The sequence below is a fragment of the Boleophthalmus pectinirostris genome, unplaced genomic scaffold (assembly GCF_026225935.1).
Source record: "Boleophthalmus pectinirostris isolate CB_2022bp ecotype Guang Dong unplaced genomic scaffold, ASM2622593v1 HiC_scaffold_15, whole genome shotgun sequence".
NCBI classification, from domain to species: domain Eukaryota; kingdom Metazoa; phylum Chordata; class Actinopteri; order Gobiiformes; family Gobiidae; genus Boleophthalmus; species Boleophthalmus pectinirostris.
This window is the reverse complement of record NW_026571070.1, coordinates 21,788,670-21,802,752: the sequence shown is the minus strand read 5'-3', so window position 1 is coordinate 21,802,752 and position 14,083 is coordinate 21,788,670. Positions and strand designations below refer to the sequence as shown.

The window sequence follows — 14,083 nt, the reverse complement described above, 5'->3', positions numbered from 1 at the left end:
ATAAAGCCAGTGTACACACAGTAGCGCTTTATTGCTAATACACACCAAAGGATGTAGTCAGTATCCACATTATGGACAGTGTTCTTCCACTCTTATGCAGCAGCAGACTGCACTGGCTGTTATCCGCTCTGTGGCTCATTAATGCTCTAATATATGTCATATTGTTCACCCCAGTGTCTGCTCTCCTCCCCTTCCTTCTCTCTGTGCCCAGCCTCTACTGGCGCCACTGCAGGGTCATCCAGGGTTCTGCAGTAGAGCTCAATATGTACAAACACAATGTACATTTCTGCTGTATAACTCATGAAGGAACCAGACATGAAGAGAGAACAGAAATGGCTGAAAAAAACCTACACTTTGCTTTACACTTGGTGCTACTGGTGAGAGTCCCAAAAATAATAGTGTCTGGGTGACCTATGGTGCCAGTGTGGCAGAGTGTGTTTCCTGTGCGAGCAGAGATGTGCTGACAGAGGAGGACAAAGGTGACGCTGTGAGCACAGGCTGTGCACATACAGAGGAAACCTGAGCCTCTGCTCTGACATGGACTCAGGACTCAGGGAGCCTTGTGTGATACAGCAGAGGACTCAGAGAGCCCTGTGTGATACAGCAGTGGACTCCAGTCCTGCAGGACAGAGTCCAGGCGTGGCAGTGTGGCACCACTATTCATCACTTTACAAATGAGCTGCACCATGAGCCAGTGCACTTTATCTACTTTCTGCAGACTATTTAGCTTCATCAAATCTGGGCACAAGTCAAAGACAAATATGAAAGGGACATGCTGGATTAGTGAAAGAAAGTGGAGTTAGGAGTTTCCTGGAGTGACTGATGTTGTCACTTTGTTTGAGTGTGTTTGGGAGCACACACAGTTCAGTGGTGAGCCTCTGTGGGCTGCCCCTGCCCCAGTATTGTTATCTGAAACCCTGGGCACCATGCTCCAGTGCTCAGCTATGCCGTCAGCCCCTGCAGGCATGTAGCGAACACTAGCTCTGAGTAGCCACAGAGTGGCTGCCCTTCTAAGCCCCACAAAGCAGCTTAGAGCCTCCACGGCACTCACACGTGTGTGTACTGCACTGGCACCGACACATGCGGCGGCTGCACAGGGAGTGGGCGGTACTACTTCTGCTTCTTATGGACAAAGGGGAGGGCCTGGGTCAGCGCCGGCCCCCTCAGCTGTACCAGAGCACGTTCAGAGCCCAGAGAACACACCTGCACAGTAACATGCAGCACACAGTGATATGATACACACACCACTCATGTTCCTCAGGCTGAGGGAGGGACCGCTCAACTAATCATTGCCATGTGTTGGGTTGTGCTCCTGAACTTTTTATTTTCAGTACTGGAAACTAAACACTTTCCCACTCAAACAAAGATTCCCTTCTGGACTTTCCTGCAAGGAACAAATGACTTCAGAGACACTTTCCTGTTTATTTTGTTTCTTAACATTATACTCTTATGCACAGATGCACATACTAAAACTGCATTAAATTTTGGCATTTGTAGATTTGTAGGTGTCCATGTTTATCACTAATCACAATTAATTTTCAAAAGCTGAATACTTATGTTCCTGAAATAAATTCTTAAACATTCTAGTATATCTCTCAGACATTTGTTTATCATAAATAATCTTCATTACCATCAAGTCCTAATAAGGTATACCATGTCAACTATCCTAAAACTCAACAGTGGAAGTCTTTAAGATATGAGAAATGTGAATGTTGAAAACCTGTAGAGTGTAGAGAAGAGACTACAAACAAAAACAGTCAGTAAGCTCACACATTTCAACTACTAAACAAATATGACATTTATCAACACCCTCATGAGTCAGACACAGAGTGCTCGGTCACGGTGTGTCACAATGCATACATACTGTCCATTCAGCGCAACCCATGACTGCTGGTCATGTGATCAGCCTGCAGCATTAGCCTGTGTCACTTCCACCACACTTGTGCTACTTTGACCACAGCATTAGCACTGGCTGGGCTGGCTTCTACTATATTACATTACACTTATGAGCAAACAGGACAAAGCATAATTGCACAGTGTTAACTTTAACTGATGTTCATTTAACAATTAACAACAAGATAATTAGTGGCTATAATCTTATATTTCTTCACTGTCTGCTCCTCTGGCTCCTTTCTGCTGTATGTTCGGGGTTATTTTGGTTTGCAGACACATCCTAGTTTGGCCTTGAATAGCCTCAGTGTATTGCTCTCACATAACCCAATATGGAGAGAGGAGTTCAGGCTGGTTTGGAGTGGTCTTTACTGCCGCCTTCAGGACAAATAGTGTATTGTTTTCTAAAGGTGCATTATGAAAAACTAGTTCTGTGTTTTTGGGTTCATCTGAGGCTAGACAAGTGAAGAGTACAATGAAAAATTGGTATGTAGGGAGACATATAGTTTGAGATCTGTTACCTGTATTTTGCAGCTGTTAGTATAGTATAGTATAGCTAAGTGTGCCAACCAAAGCTGTATGGGACTGCCTCCAACTGGTCACATATATGGGCTCTACACAGCTGTCTGCTCTGTGTTAAAAAAAAAAAAAAAAAGAGACAAGAGCTGTAAACTTGCCTTAATAACACTGTCGGGTTCACAGTCAAAAGGCGGTGCATTGCATATTCCCTTTCATCTGTGCGGTGCCTCTGAGAGCGTTTTGAAGCCAGGGATGAGGCCGGGAGTCGAGGGGGGGGGGGGGGCTGGAGGAGGAAAGGAGAGAGACAGTCAGGCGCAGGATCTGGTTGTGCCCCAGGGCTGTGTGCCGGCGCTGTTGCTCTCTCTTTGTCTGAAGAATGATTAACACAGTGCAGCACTAAAGACGTCGCATAAGAATTGTGCGTGCTGACAAAGGCTGGTACTGTTTCAGATCTCTGCTGCCTGCCAGTAGTGAGGGAAGCAGGGGGAAGTCCAGATTACAGACAACACTCACACGTGCTTAAGAAGGCTAAATGATAATGATACAATACCCTAAAGTACAACAAGGTGTCAGTATTTAGTGTAGTGTAATTATATTATTATATTATCATATTAACATATTCTGGTCAATTAGGTTTGTAGTTTGTAGCCTGAAATAATAAAAAAAATGTAACAAACTATATACACTATGAATGGTAACTCAACTCATCCACTAAAATATGGTCAGTAGTATGATCAGCAGCAGTAAAACGAGTTGCAAGATCCACTGTAGTGAAACAAGTTAACCACAAGATGGAAATCGTAACAAGCTTCAAACTCTGCTATTTTTTTCTGAACAAATTCCATCATATATAAAATGTTTTTCATCAGCCATCAGAAATGCATGTTCCATAACCAACAATGCACCTCATGGGACAAAGACAAAAAAGATGATTGTCAATATATCAATGCAAATTGTAATATGTGTTTTCCAGTCTGATGTTGAACATTATGCCAATCTTTGGCATTTAGAATTTTTCTAAGCTGCCCCAGTCTCCATGTGGGCTTCATTATGGTATCAGAGAATAACTGTTATCAGTCACAGCAGCAAGATAAATATCAGATATATTCGCATCCACAAAAAAATCTATATTAAGCAATCCCTCCAAAACAAAACCCTTTTGATAGTACTAGATTTGAGATACTTTCAGTTGAGCATGCTGATTAGTGGTAGTTTCATTTGACCTCTTGTGTGGCCAGTGAACTTCACAGAAGCTGTCCAGCAACAGCCACCTGCTGAGAGTCTATTTCTAGCGTTTTATGGAATAGAGCAAGTTCCACCTGTTTTAGAGACAAAAGTTGTGTGAGTGCCTAGCAAAAAACACCCAGATATTGCACAAATAGTAGTATTCAGATTTATATAGTGAAATTCAGTCATTTGCAATTCTAGGCACAGAACTCAGGGATCATCGCTGGTATCTGTGCTCCTGAAGTGCTGCTGACTAATATCTGTGTTTCACTGTGCTGCATTAAACTGATACAACCAACCAAATTACGTACAATATTCACCTGACTTCACAGGGAGTGGTTACCCACATATTTGCATGCAATACTGTTTTTTGGTAAATCTTACAAATAATGTTGATTTTATTTATATTTCAACAATGATACAAAAATACAGTATTTTCCTTTACAGCCTTTTTTGCTATTGTTAGACATTGCGACCCTATCAACAAACTAGTGACAGATAGACAATTCATATTAAGAGTGATAGATAGATAAAAGATGACATATGTGCAATAAACCATTTTATAGAGCATGCAGTAATGAGGAAGAAGGACTTTGCTCACTGTGTGTTGGTCTTGTGATGCAGTAGTACTTCAGTTGCCTCTGGATCAGACACAGCTGTCATCTGCAAGGTATTTGAGAAACATGAACTTAATGAACATTTAATACTGTTTTGCTTTGTTAGATTCAAATGTTTCTGGTAGAAAATGTTAGTGCATTCAGTTTCACAATTAGTTTCTATCTGAACTTGAATTTAAATGCAAAAATTAGTCAACTATGTACACAACAATTACAAGAGGTGATGGATTTATTCTTGCAGTTTGGACATGGAGTGGGGAAGTGGCCTGAAGCGCAGCCAGTCTCTGAAGGCAGTGACATGTGACAAGCCTGTCTTTACAGATGTGGGCCTGCGGGACAAAAGGGCATCTGTGTCTCAGCTTGTCGCCAAGTAAAACTACCCATCTAACAACTGGAATACCAAATACTTAATCTTGTATTGCAATATAATATGGCTGTATTGTTTCAGATACCAGGTAGAAGTGAGCCAACATATCGAAACTACAAGAAGCAACACAGAGAAGAAATCAAATGAAGAAGTGATCCAGGTAAAACAAAATACATATTTTACAGTATGTCATCTGATGGTCTTTTTGGTTTTTAAAGTCCATACACAATCACCTGATATGTTTTGATCATGTTAGTTCTGTTCTCAAATAGTTTTCACTACAATGCATCTGTTGCAAATAATAAATCTGATGTTTGAAGCTACAATTTTGAGCTTAATTTGAACTGTCTCACACTCCAATCGCTGCTTCATTGTTTCTCAAACTATGGTATGTTATGCAAGTTTCTTCAGGTGGTACTTGGTACTTCAGTTTGTGGGTTTGCTTTATTTAGAGTTTATTTTATCATTTTATCCACTTTTTGTCCCGCTTTGGATGCTTTCTTGTTTAGAACTACAGTGGAAATTAGTGAAATGTAGTTCACTTTTAGCCCTAGATTAGACCTGGAATATACAGTAGTGATACTAGGAAAGCCATATTTTTCTTTGGTGGTCCTTGTTGTGGAAAGTTTGAGAGACACTGCCTTGGAGCAGAGGCTGAAAATCTGACATGTATATGTTTATCATTTCAACTTAAAAAGCATGAAATACCAGTTCTAAGGCTCCAACATAAATTTGTTTGTTTGTTTATTTATTTGCTACTGTTAGGCATGGCGACCTCATCTACAAGCTAGTGACCTGAAAGGCGACATTCATATCAACGAGTCTGAAACATGGAACAACACATGGATACAGCCTAAAAGTCCGATCAGTTTGTCCCGTAGCAAGTCTCTGGGAAGTTTAAACACTATTGACACACTTAAATCTAAATTTGAAGCAAAATCTGTGGCTCCAATCAAACAGGAAGCTTTCATGTCATCTCCAAGAAAATGTGGCAATATTGTGTTAAATGGTGAGAAAAGAAAGAATACTGAAGATGAACAAAGCATTCCAATAGAGACTTCAGTGAACAAAGCAACCACGACAAAACAAACAAGTTCAACTGCAAAGGTAATTTAAATTTCAAGTTCTACTGACTTCAAACTATGGTACGAGACAGTCTGCTCTTTCAGGTGGTACTTCAGTTTGTGGGTTTGCCTAAATGTAGAGTCCATTTAACCCACTCTTTTGCACTACTTTGGATAATTTCTTGTTTAGAGCTACAGTGGAAATGATACAGGCAACTTTTAGAAAGCAAATCTTTTCTTTGGTGGTACTTGGTGTGAAAAGGTTGACAGCCACTGCCTTACTTTCTTCAGGAGATTGAGTCAGACAAAATTACTTGCATCTTTTACATATATATTTATCATGTCAGGTAATACATTGTGAAATACCTGTGTTTTTTTGTTTTTTTTTTGCTATTGTTAGACATTGCCACCCTATCAACAAACTAGTGACAGGAAAGACCATACCAACGAGTCTGAAATATGGAACGACACATGGATACAGCCTAAAATTTTGTCCCGCAGCAAGTCTCCGAACACTATTGACACACTTAAGTCCAAATTTGAAGCAAAATCGGTGGCTCCAATGAAACAGGAAACTTTCATGTCATCTCCAAGAAAATCTGGCAATATTATGTTAAATGGTGAGAAAGGAAAGAATACTGAAGATGAACAAAGCATTCCAATAGAGTCATCAGTGAACAAAGCAACCACGACAAAACAAAGAAGTTCAACTGCAAAGGTAATTTAAATTTAAATTTAAAGTTCTACTGGCTTCAAAGTATGGTATGAGACAGTCTGCTGTTTCAGGTGATACTTCAGTTTGTGGGTTTGCCTAAATGTAGAATCAATTTTACTGTCTCTTTTGTACTACTTTGGAAAATGTCTTGTTAAAAACTACAGAGGAAATGATATAGGTAACTTTAGAAAGCAAATCTTTTCTTTGGTGGTACTTCATGTGAAAAGGTTGAGAGCCAGTGCTTTACTTTCTTTTTGAATCAGACAGACTTACTCGCATCTGTTACATATACATTTATCATCTCAAGTAATAGGTTTTTTTTTTTGCTATTGTTAGGCACTGCAACCTCCTCAACAAGCTCGTGACTTGAAAGACCATACCAATAAGTCTGAAACATGGAACGACACATGGATACAGCCTAATAGTCCGATCAGTTTGTCCCGCAGCAAGTCTCTGAACACTATTGACACACTTAAGTCTAAATTTGAAGCAAAATCTGTGGCTTCAGTCAAACAGGAAACTTTCATGTCATCTCCAAGAAAATCTGGCAATATTGTGTTAAATGGAGAGAAAAGAGAGAATTATGAAGATGAACAAAGCATTCCAGAGGACGCTGCAGTGGCAAAACAAATGTCACTTGCAAAGGTAATTTAAATTGTAAATTTTATGTGGCAATACATTCTAATAGATCTTATTTACAGGTGGAAAATAACACAAAGATTCAGAGAAGAAAAACCATTGGAGGAGTAGATTTTGAAACACTTGCAGAGTCTCAAGAGGGTAGGTGCACTGGACTTGCAAATGCATTCATATATCTCATAAAACACACTTTTCAATGGGTCTTGAGATAGTAGTTGCCCTTCTTGGAAAGCTACTTCCTGATCTGTGACCCAGAGCAGTAAAAAGCATGAATGAAAGTAAAGAGGTGAAATGGAGAATACTAGTAGTGAGTGTGATTGACTCTGCCTGGTGCGGGGCGAAACAGACCACTCCAGTATGGACAGAAATAGCAAGCGCGCAGTAGCCCTGAATAAGTGTAGGAGGGCGCAAGGGTCAGCTGTCACTAGGGCAGGAATGGGACGGGAAGAGGCGCAGGCTGGTTTAGTGCACACAAGCCTCGAGGAAATGGCACCGATTTCATCAGTAGGATTCAAGGGAAAACGACCCAAGAGAAGCTAGAGGGTGGCTGCATTTAAGTGAGTGCATAGTTTGTATTTTAAATTAATAGTATTTGAATTCATGTGTGAGACCATGGATTAGATAGTATCAACGCTACGTATGTTAGAATATATCTGCAGGTTGCTTTAATGCAAACTGAATCAGCACTTATGTCCTCCTTTGGGTTTTTAGATTATGTTTAGACCTATTTTAGAGCTGGAATAATCCTCTTGTAGACCAGATATAGATCTGATGGTACTAGGAAGTACAGATATTTTAAGTGGTACTTGGTATGAATAGTTTGATAATAACTGATTTAAGCATTACAAAATATATTCTATTATTTCATCCATCATTTAGATTGTTTTATTCATTCACTCCAGCCTGCCAATGTAAAACACTCTGGGTGTCATGAAAGGCTCTATACAAAGCCAATCCATTCTTCTTATTATTGTCATATCTATATTGGCCATGTTTATGTTTTCATCAGTGCTTAGTCAACTTTAGATGCAGTGTCTCAGTATGTGTGTCAGTGGAGTCAGATGGCTGTCTCTCAGGGCTATATTTGACCGGACCACATGACACCTGTTAGAGATGTGTTTGGGAAGTGCCCAAGATTTAACCCACATCTGTAAATGTCTTTTTCATAATTTTTATTATGTTAAATTCAGCTACAGAAAGACAGGGCTGATGGTATATTAACGTATTCAATTTATGTTTTGTCAGAGGAGAAGAGGAAGTCTATTGCAGAATTCAGAGACAGCTCAGAGAAAGTGTGTGTGTCTGTAAAGGCCATATCTGCTCTGTATCTGTCAAAGGTCGCCCCACAGGAACCAAAGACTCTGGTGAGTAAATTATCTTTATACTTGCACATGTTTTTTTTGTGTGATTACTTAAAGGTGTGCGATGTAGCAGACAACGTAAATGATAATGCTATAAATAAAAGACAAATATATTGTTTTGAATGCAAGTCAGTGCATTTAACAAAAGATAAATTGACATAAAATTGCCTGCTTTTCATTTTAATGTCTCTTTTTTTAAAACTCAGGTGGCATCTTCTGAATTGGAAAAAAGAACAAGGCTCACAAAGGTAAAGTACATTTTTAGCTGTAATGCATGGTGATTTGAACAATGCACCAGTTTGAACTTACTGTAATTTGAATTGTATTGTGACAAACACAAATGTTTATCATTTTGGAGGAGACACAATTATCTGTAATGGCAGCATGTTGGTACATAACAAAGGGGCTTCAGTAAAGAAAAAGGTTTTACAGTTCAGATGGATTTTCCTAACCATTGACACCTGGCATGCTGAAGCATCTGGCATGATTTGGAAGGTAATATCTGCATGGAGTTCCTCACAGATCCAAGAGCACAATAATGAGAGCATTGTTTTGTTCTCTTAAGATGGCTGAAGACACCAAAGACGACATCCTACCATCTGCTTCAGAAGATCAGTCAGGACTTTATTACAGAGCCACTATAGAATCAATCCAACAAAGGCGACGCAAAAATGAGCTGAAACGGCTCCTGAAGCATACCCATCCAGAAATCACAACATTGGACATTGTGATGGACAAGGAGCTGGCAGCAGTGTTGAAGTCTGAGGCCGAGGAGGCAGCTGCTGAAACAGGATACGAGGGAGAAGTCTTCTCAAAATGCTTGATATTTGAGAACTGCACCACGAGCCAAAAAGGATCATCTTACAGCACGAACATGGTACAGGGAACTAGCCAAACACCAACAAGTGTTTTTGAGGAGCATACCCACAGTGAGCCCAATAAAGACTTGATAGAAGAGGAAGTAAGAATAGATGTCCAGTCCACCAGGAGGAGATTTGAGGAGAAGTCAATAAAAGCAACACAGTCATATCAGCACAAGCCCCAAGACAATGTTTACAATGCAGATAAAGCGCTACCAGGCCAGATTATGAGGAAATCTAAATCAAATATTCAAGATAGTCAATACAAAACTAGTGACCTTCATTCTATAGAACAAGTTCATTCTGAGAATCTAGATGAGGACTTTACAAGCATACCTGAGCCAGAAACATTTGGAGATGTGATCAAAACATCTCAGGACCTGTTCCGTCACAACCCATTTATTACAGTTAATGTAAAAAAAGAGTATTCATCATTTCAAGGTACAAAAGAAGTTATCCCTGAAGCTGACATTCAGAACGTGAAGAACAGAAAGCATATTTTTGAATCCATGCCATTTGACAAGATCAAGCAGCAGAACAAGGATGACATAGAGACAATGGTGGAGAACATAAGAGAAACATTACGCTTTCTATACTCTGCCAATGTTTTACAATCAAAAGGCTCAATCATTGAAGTTCATGAAACTATGATAGCCACAAAGGTTAAATTCATTTTAACAGAGACTGGTCCAGAGATTATGCAAGATACTGTGGCAGAGGGAGGAGCACAGAACTTCATATTGCATCTCCTGCCACGAGCCAATGTAGAGCCACAAATTAAATACATAAAAGAGTGCAGAGATGGCATTTTGATGATTATAGAGGTGAGTGCACCAGTCCACCCAAACCATCCAGACACTGAGTTTAAAACTGCCAATGTAGTCCAGCTTATTGAAGATATACTTACCCAGGACAACTCTCTTCGGAAAGGGGTGCTTATCCAGGATCGAGTGGAGCAATGTGCCCAAGTTAGTGTTTACTCTCTGTACTGTTATGTCGACAATGAAGACATCAAAAGTTACTGCCCCTCAGAGCAAGCACCTGCAGAGGAAGTTGAACAAGAGGTGGGAAAAAGTGTAACAATTCAAAAAGAAATCCCTCAACTGAACAGTGGAATCATTAAATCAACAATGCACAGCCTTAAAGAAGGCCAAATGGAAATGGGTATATTGCCAGAAAGGCCAGATATTACAATAAAAGGAAATGTCAAATTGTTCCGAAGTTGTATTGAAAAAGGCGATATGGAGTATTTGAAATTGCTTCAGGCTGAGGCAGACATGGCTGAAGAGGAACTACCTGTGAACTCTCCTGACAGTAATGCAAGTGATGATAATGCAGGCCATACAGAATATGAGCCAGTGGATATTAAAAAACTGAAAGGTCTATTCTCTGCAGATTCCATACCAGTTGCACCAAAACCGGAATCTTGTACAAATGTTTCTTGGTTGCCTTCCAGGTCAGAAGAAAAGAATAAAAAGACAGCTAACTATGAACCTCAAGATAAGCAACGATCCTATGCAAGTAGTTTTATTGAGGATAGTGAGTATATCCACCAAGCAGAGTTAGCAGAAGTCACCGATGAATGTGAAGAAATTTCCAGTCTCCAAGCTGCGATTTCCCAGCTCCAGAAGGCCACAAATGAGGCCAAATCAATTCATGATTCTTTGCAGGTACGTCAAGACAAGCATCAGGTGAATCCAACAGCTCTGGAATGTACCTATGATAGTAAAGATATATCTGCTGATCAGATTTATGATTCAGAACCTAAAACAGAAGATGAGGAAGTTGTTCTTGAGGGCAAACTCCAAGCTGCTTTACAAGCCCTGGAAAGATCTAACCTTAACGTCACTCGTGGAGGTTTTGACGCGGCAATGATATACAGAAACTCCAACAAAATCTCTTCTTCTATCAATGTAACACCTTGAGACAACAGCACACCCAACAAACTCTTGTTTTGAATGCAAGGCAACTTCAGGTTTAGTAGAGCAAAATGTGGGTGATGCAAGTGAAGAAAGTGCAAGTCAAAATAAATCTGTTATGGAGAAAAGCAGAAAATCACTTGGACCCAAACCAACCCTTCCTCCAAAACCTGAACACTTAAAAGCCCATCCAAAGGAGCTACCAGCAAGAGCTCAAATCCAGAATGCACAAACGACATCTGCAAATAACCAGGAAGATGTGACAAATATCATTGATACAGCTGAATATGTCACAGCTGAGCAAAAGATGGATAAAGAAGAACCTGATGAAAGCCACCTCAACTTCCATGAGGCATGTCAAATATTTGGGAGTAAAAAAACAGCAATGAAAAAGACAGCGCCAGTGAAGCCAAAAAGAGTGAAAATTGCTGACACTAAAAGCCAGGGGCAATCCGATTCAGTACCCTCAACATCTTGTACCAACAGCGGTGAACGAAGGAATGACGGAGAGGTGAAAGTGACAATGAGGGAAAAGAAAGGATGTAAAGAAACAGAGGATGAGCGTAGGCAGCGGTTGTCAGTACATATGGATGAGATCGTGAGAGGCAACATCACAGCCGCAATGGAAATCTATGATAATTTGAGGAAACAGGAAGAGCTGGAGAACATCCTCATTCGAGTAGACGAAATTGAGAAGGACACCAGTGAGGTAGACGTCAAATCTTTGAAGAAGGTATTTGAAGATGTACCGGACTGGGTTGTGAGCCCTGATAGAAAGAGAAACAAAACTGAGGGAGTGCAACAGAAGATGGAAAAACCAAAGTTAGTGAAATCAAATTCAGAAACGACGTCTCCAGTGGCACATGTTTTCGGAGACTTAGCTCGAGCAAGTGAAGAAATTAAACATTTAAAAGAGCAGACTTTAGCTCGACTTTTGGACATAGAGGAATCCATTAAAAAGGCGCTTTCCTCTGTCTCTAATCTGAAATCTGAAGCAGATATAGCTGGACTATCAAGTCTTTTTAAAGAATCACTGGGAACAGCACAAAAGGCAAGTTCTTCAGGTAAAATCAGCACAATTAGCATAGGGTCCAGTCGAACAAAAACCAAGACCAACACAATCAAAATGAATGAAAATCAAAGTGGTGACATTGAATTGCCAAAACAATCAAGCCCTATGTCATCGCCTGCGTTTATCTCCATCTCAGCTGCAAGAAAAACAGATGTCCCCCCGGAGATTACACTTTGTCCTTCGTGTCGCTATGCCCCAAAACCTGAGGAGAAATTTAGGACAACCAAGACTTTAAAGTGTCACAGTCCCACACCAGTCAGAAAAGGAGGGCAGAAACAGAGCCCACCCAAACCAAAAAGGGAGGTTAGCATGCTTGAGGTTCAGACTGATCCCAAAGGAACAAAGAAAAGCCTTATAGGTACAAAGACCATCACGAAAAATTATGAAAGGACTGATAATTTTGGTAACAAATTTTACTCAACCAAAACTTCAACTGTACTCACCACTGAGCCACAATCTCGTCCTGTCCAATCAGTTGTCAGTCCAGAAGTGAAACAGATCTCCACACATCCTGAAGTTAGACTGCCAGTCAATAAGAAAACTAATACCTAATGTTTTTTTTTGTTTTGTTTTGTTTTTTTGGTAGGTGCTAAATATTCTAGTGAAATTGTGAAATTGTAAACGTGACTTACAAAAAATGTATTGTGCTATGGTTGCTTTCTATGAACTGTGCATCTCAGATTTGTATTATTAAAAAAAATAAAAAATAAAAAAATAAATTAACATTAACATTAAGATACCCTTTAATGTGTGCAATAAAGACTTACCTTTTCTCAGCAGTTTCAGCCTGTGCCTCAGGAGAAGTGCACCGCATGTTTCAAGCCTGTGTATTCTATGGAAAGAGTTCCCACAGATAAATATATTTTTCACAAAACGTGCTTCTGCTGTAAACACTGCAAGAAGAAGTTAAGGTGAGAAAACACTCTTCACTAGAAAGAAGATATATTATAAACGCTATTCTAAAACATTACAGAGATAAACACACAGATAGAAATTTAGCTTAGCTAACTTGTAAAGGCTAAACTAAAGTTTTTTTTCTGTAAAACAGCGACTCACATTAATCTGAACATTTGCTATATATTTACTATATTAGTTTTGCTCGTAAATAAACCGAAATAATGTAGTCTAGGTTGATGCATATTCTGACCCTTGACTGTAGATGCGTTGGCACGCCTGACAACTACAGACCTTGAGCCAAAAAGGTTTGGTAGGCGTGCCCAACAACTGCTATATTAAATGAAAATCAAACTCGCCTTTTAGCTGCCTGCATATATAATAACAATAATCCCTGTTCATGTCTACAGCATGCTAAACTACGCTTCCCTGCATGGAGAGTTGTACTGCACGTTTCACTACAGGGAGCTGTTCAGAACAAAGGGGAATTATGAAGACGCACTTGATTCAGCCAACACCAGGGTCGCTGGACTCTCAGGAGCTGCTGCTGATGTATAGTATGCAGTCTGCACACGACACGCTTTTCACTGTATTCGTTGCTTCATAACGATGTCAGGTTAGCCTACTAGTCTATATAATGTAGGCAATAGGCCATGTAGAACCCATTGTCATTAGTTTGTGGCTTTGAATTTTGCTATGCATTTTTATCCTAACCACTTATCCTAAGTGTGAAAGTCTAAATGTGATGTGTTTTATGTTTTATTTGGTAGTGGACTCTTTTTATATAACCAAGTCACAGTGATAGCCATCTTTTGAGAGCAATTTGACACCATCAGTACTCTCATTTACTTAAGTATCTGTTGTAATTAAGTGCCAAAAGTAATAAAATAAGTCTTATCATGTTGTACGGTCCTGTCCGTTGTAAACTAATCTGTACAT

At 39.7% G+C, this 14,083-nt stretch overlaps 1 protein-coding gene across 1 annotated transcript; it reads left to right on the top strand.

Moving 5' to 3' along the window:
- Positions 1 to 4,501: 4,501 nt before the first annotated feature.
- Positions 4,502 to 12,899, top strand: LOC129408079 (xin actin-binding repeat-containing protein 1). Its single transcript, XM_055150814.1, has 9 exons — positions 4,502 to 4,623; positions 4,702 to 4,780; positions 5,386 to 5,629; positions 6,908 to 7,044; positions 7,101 to 7,179; positions 8,284 to 8,402; positions 8,965 to 10,929; positions 11,008 to 11,149; positions 11,193 to 12,899. The coding sequence occupies exons 1-9, from the start codon at positions 4,502 to 4,504 to the stop codon at positions 12,800 to 12,802; spliced, it is 4,497 nt and encodes a 1,498-aa protein (XP_055006789.1). The 3' UTR covers positions 12,803 to 12,899.
- The last annotated feature ends 1,184 nt before the right edge of the window (positions 12,900 to 14,083 follow it).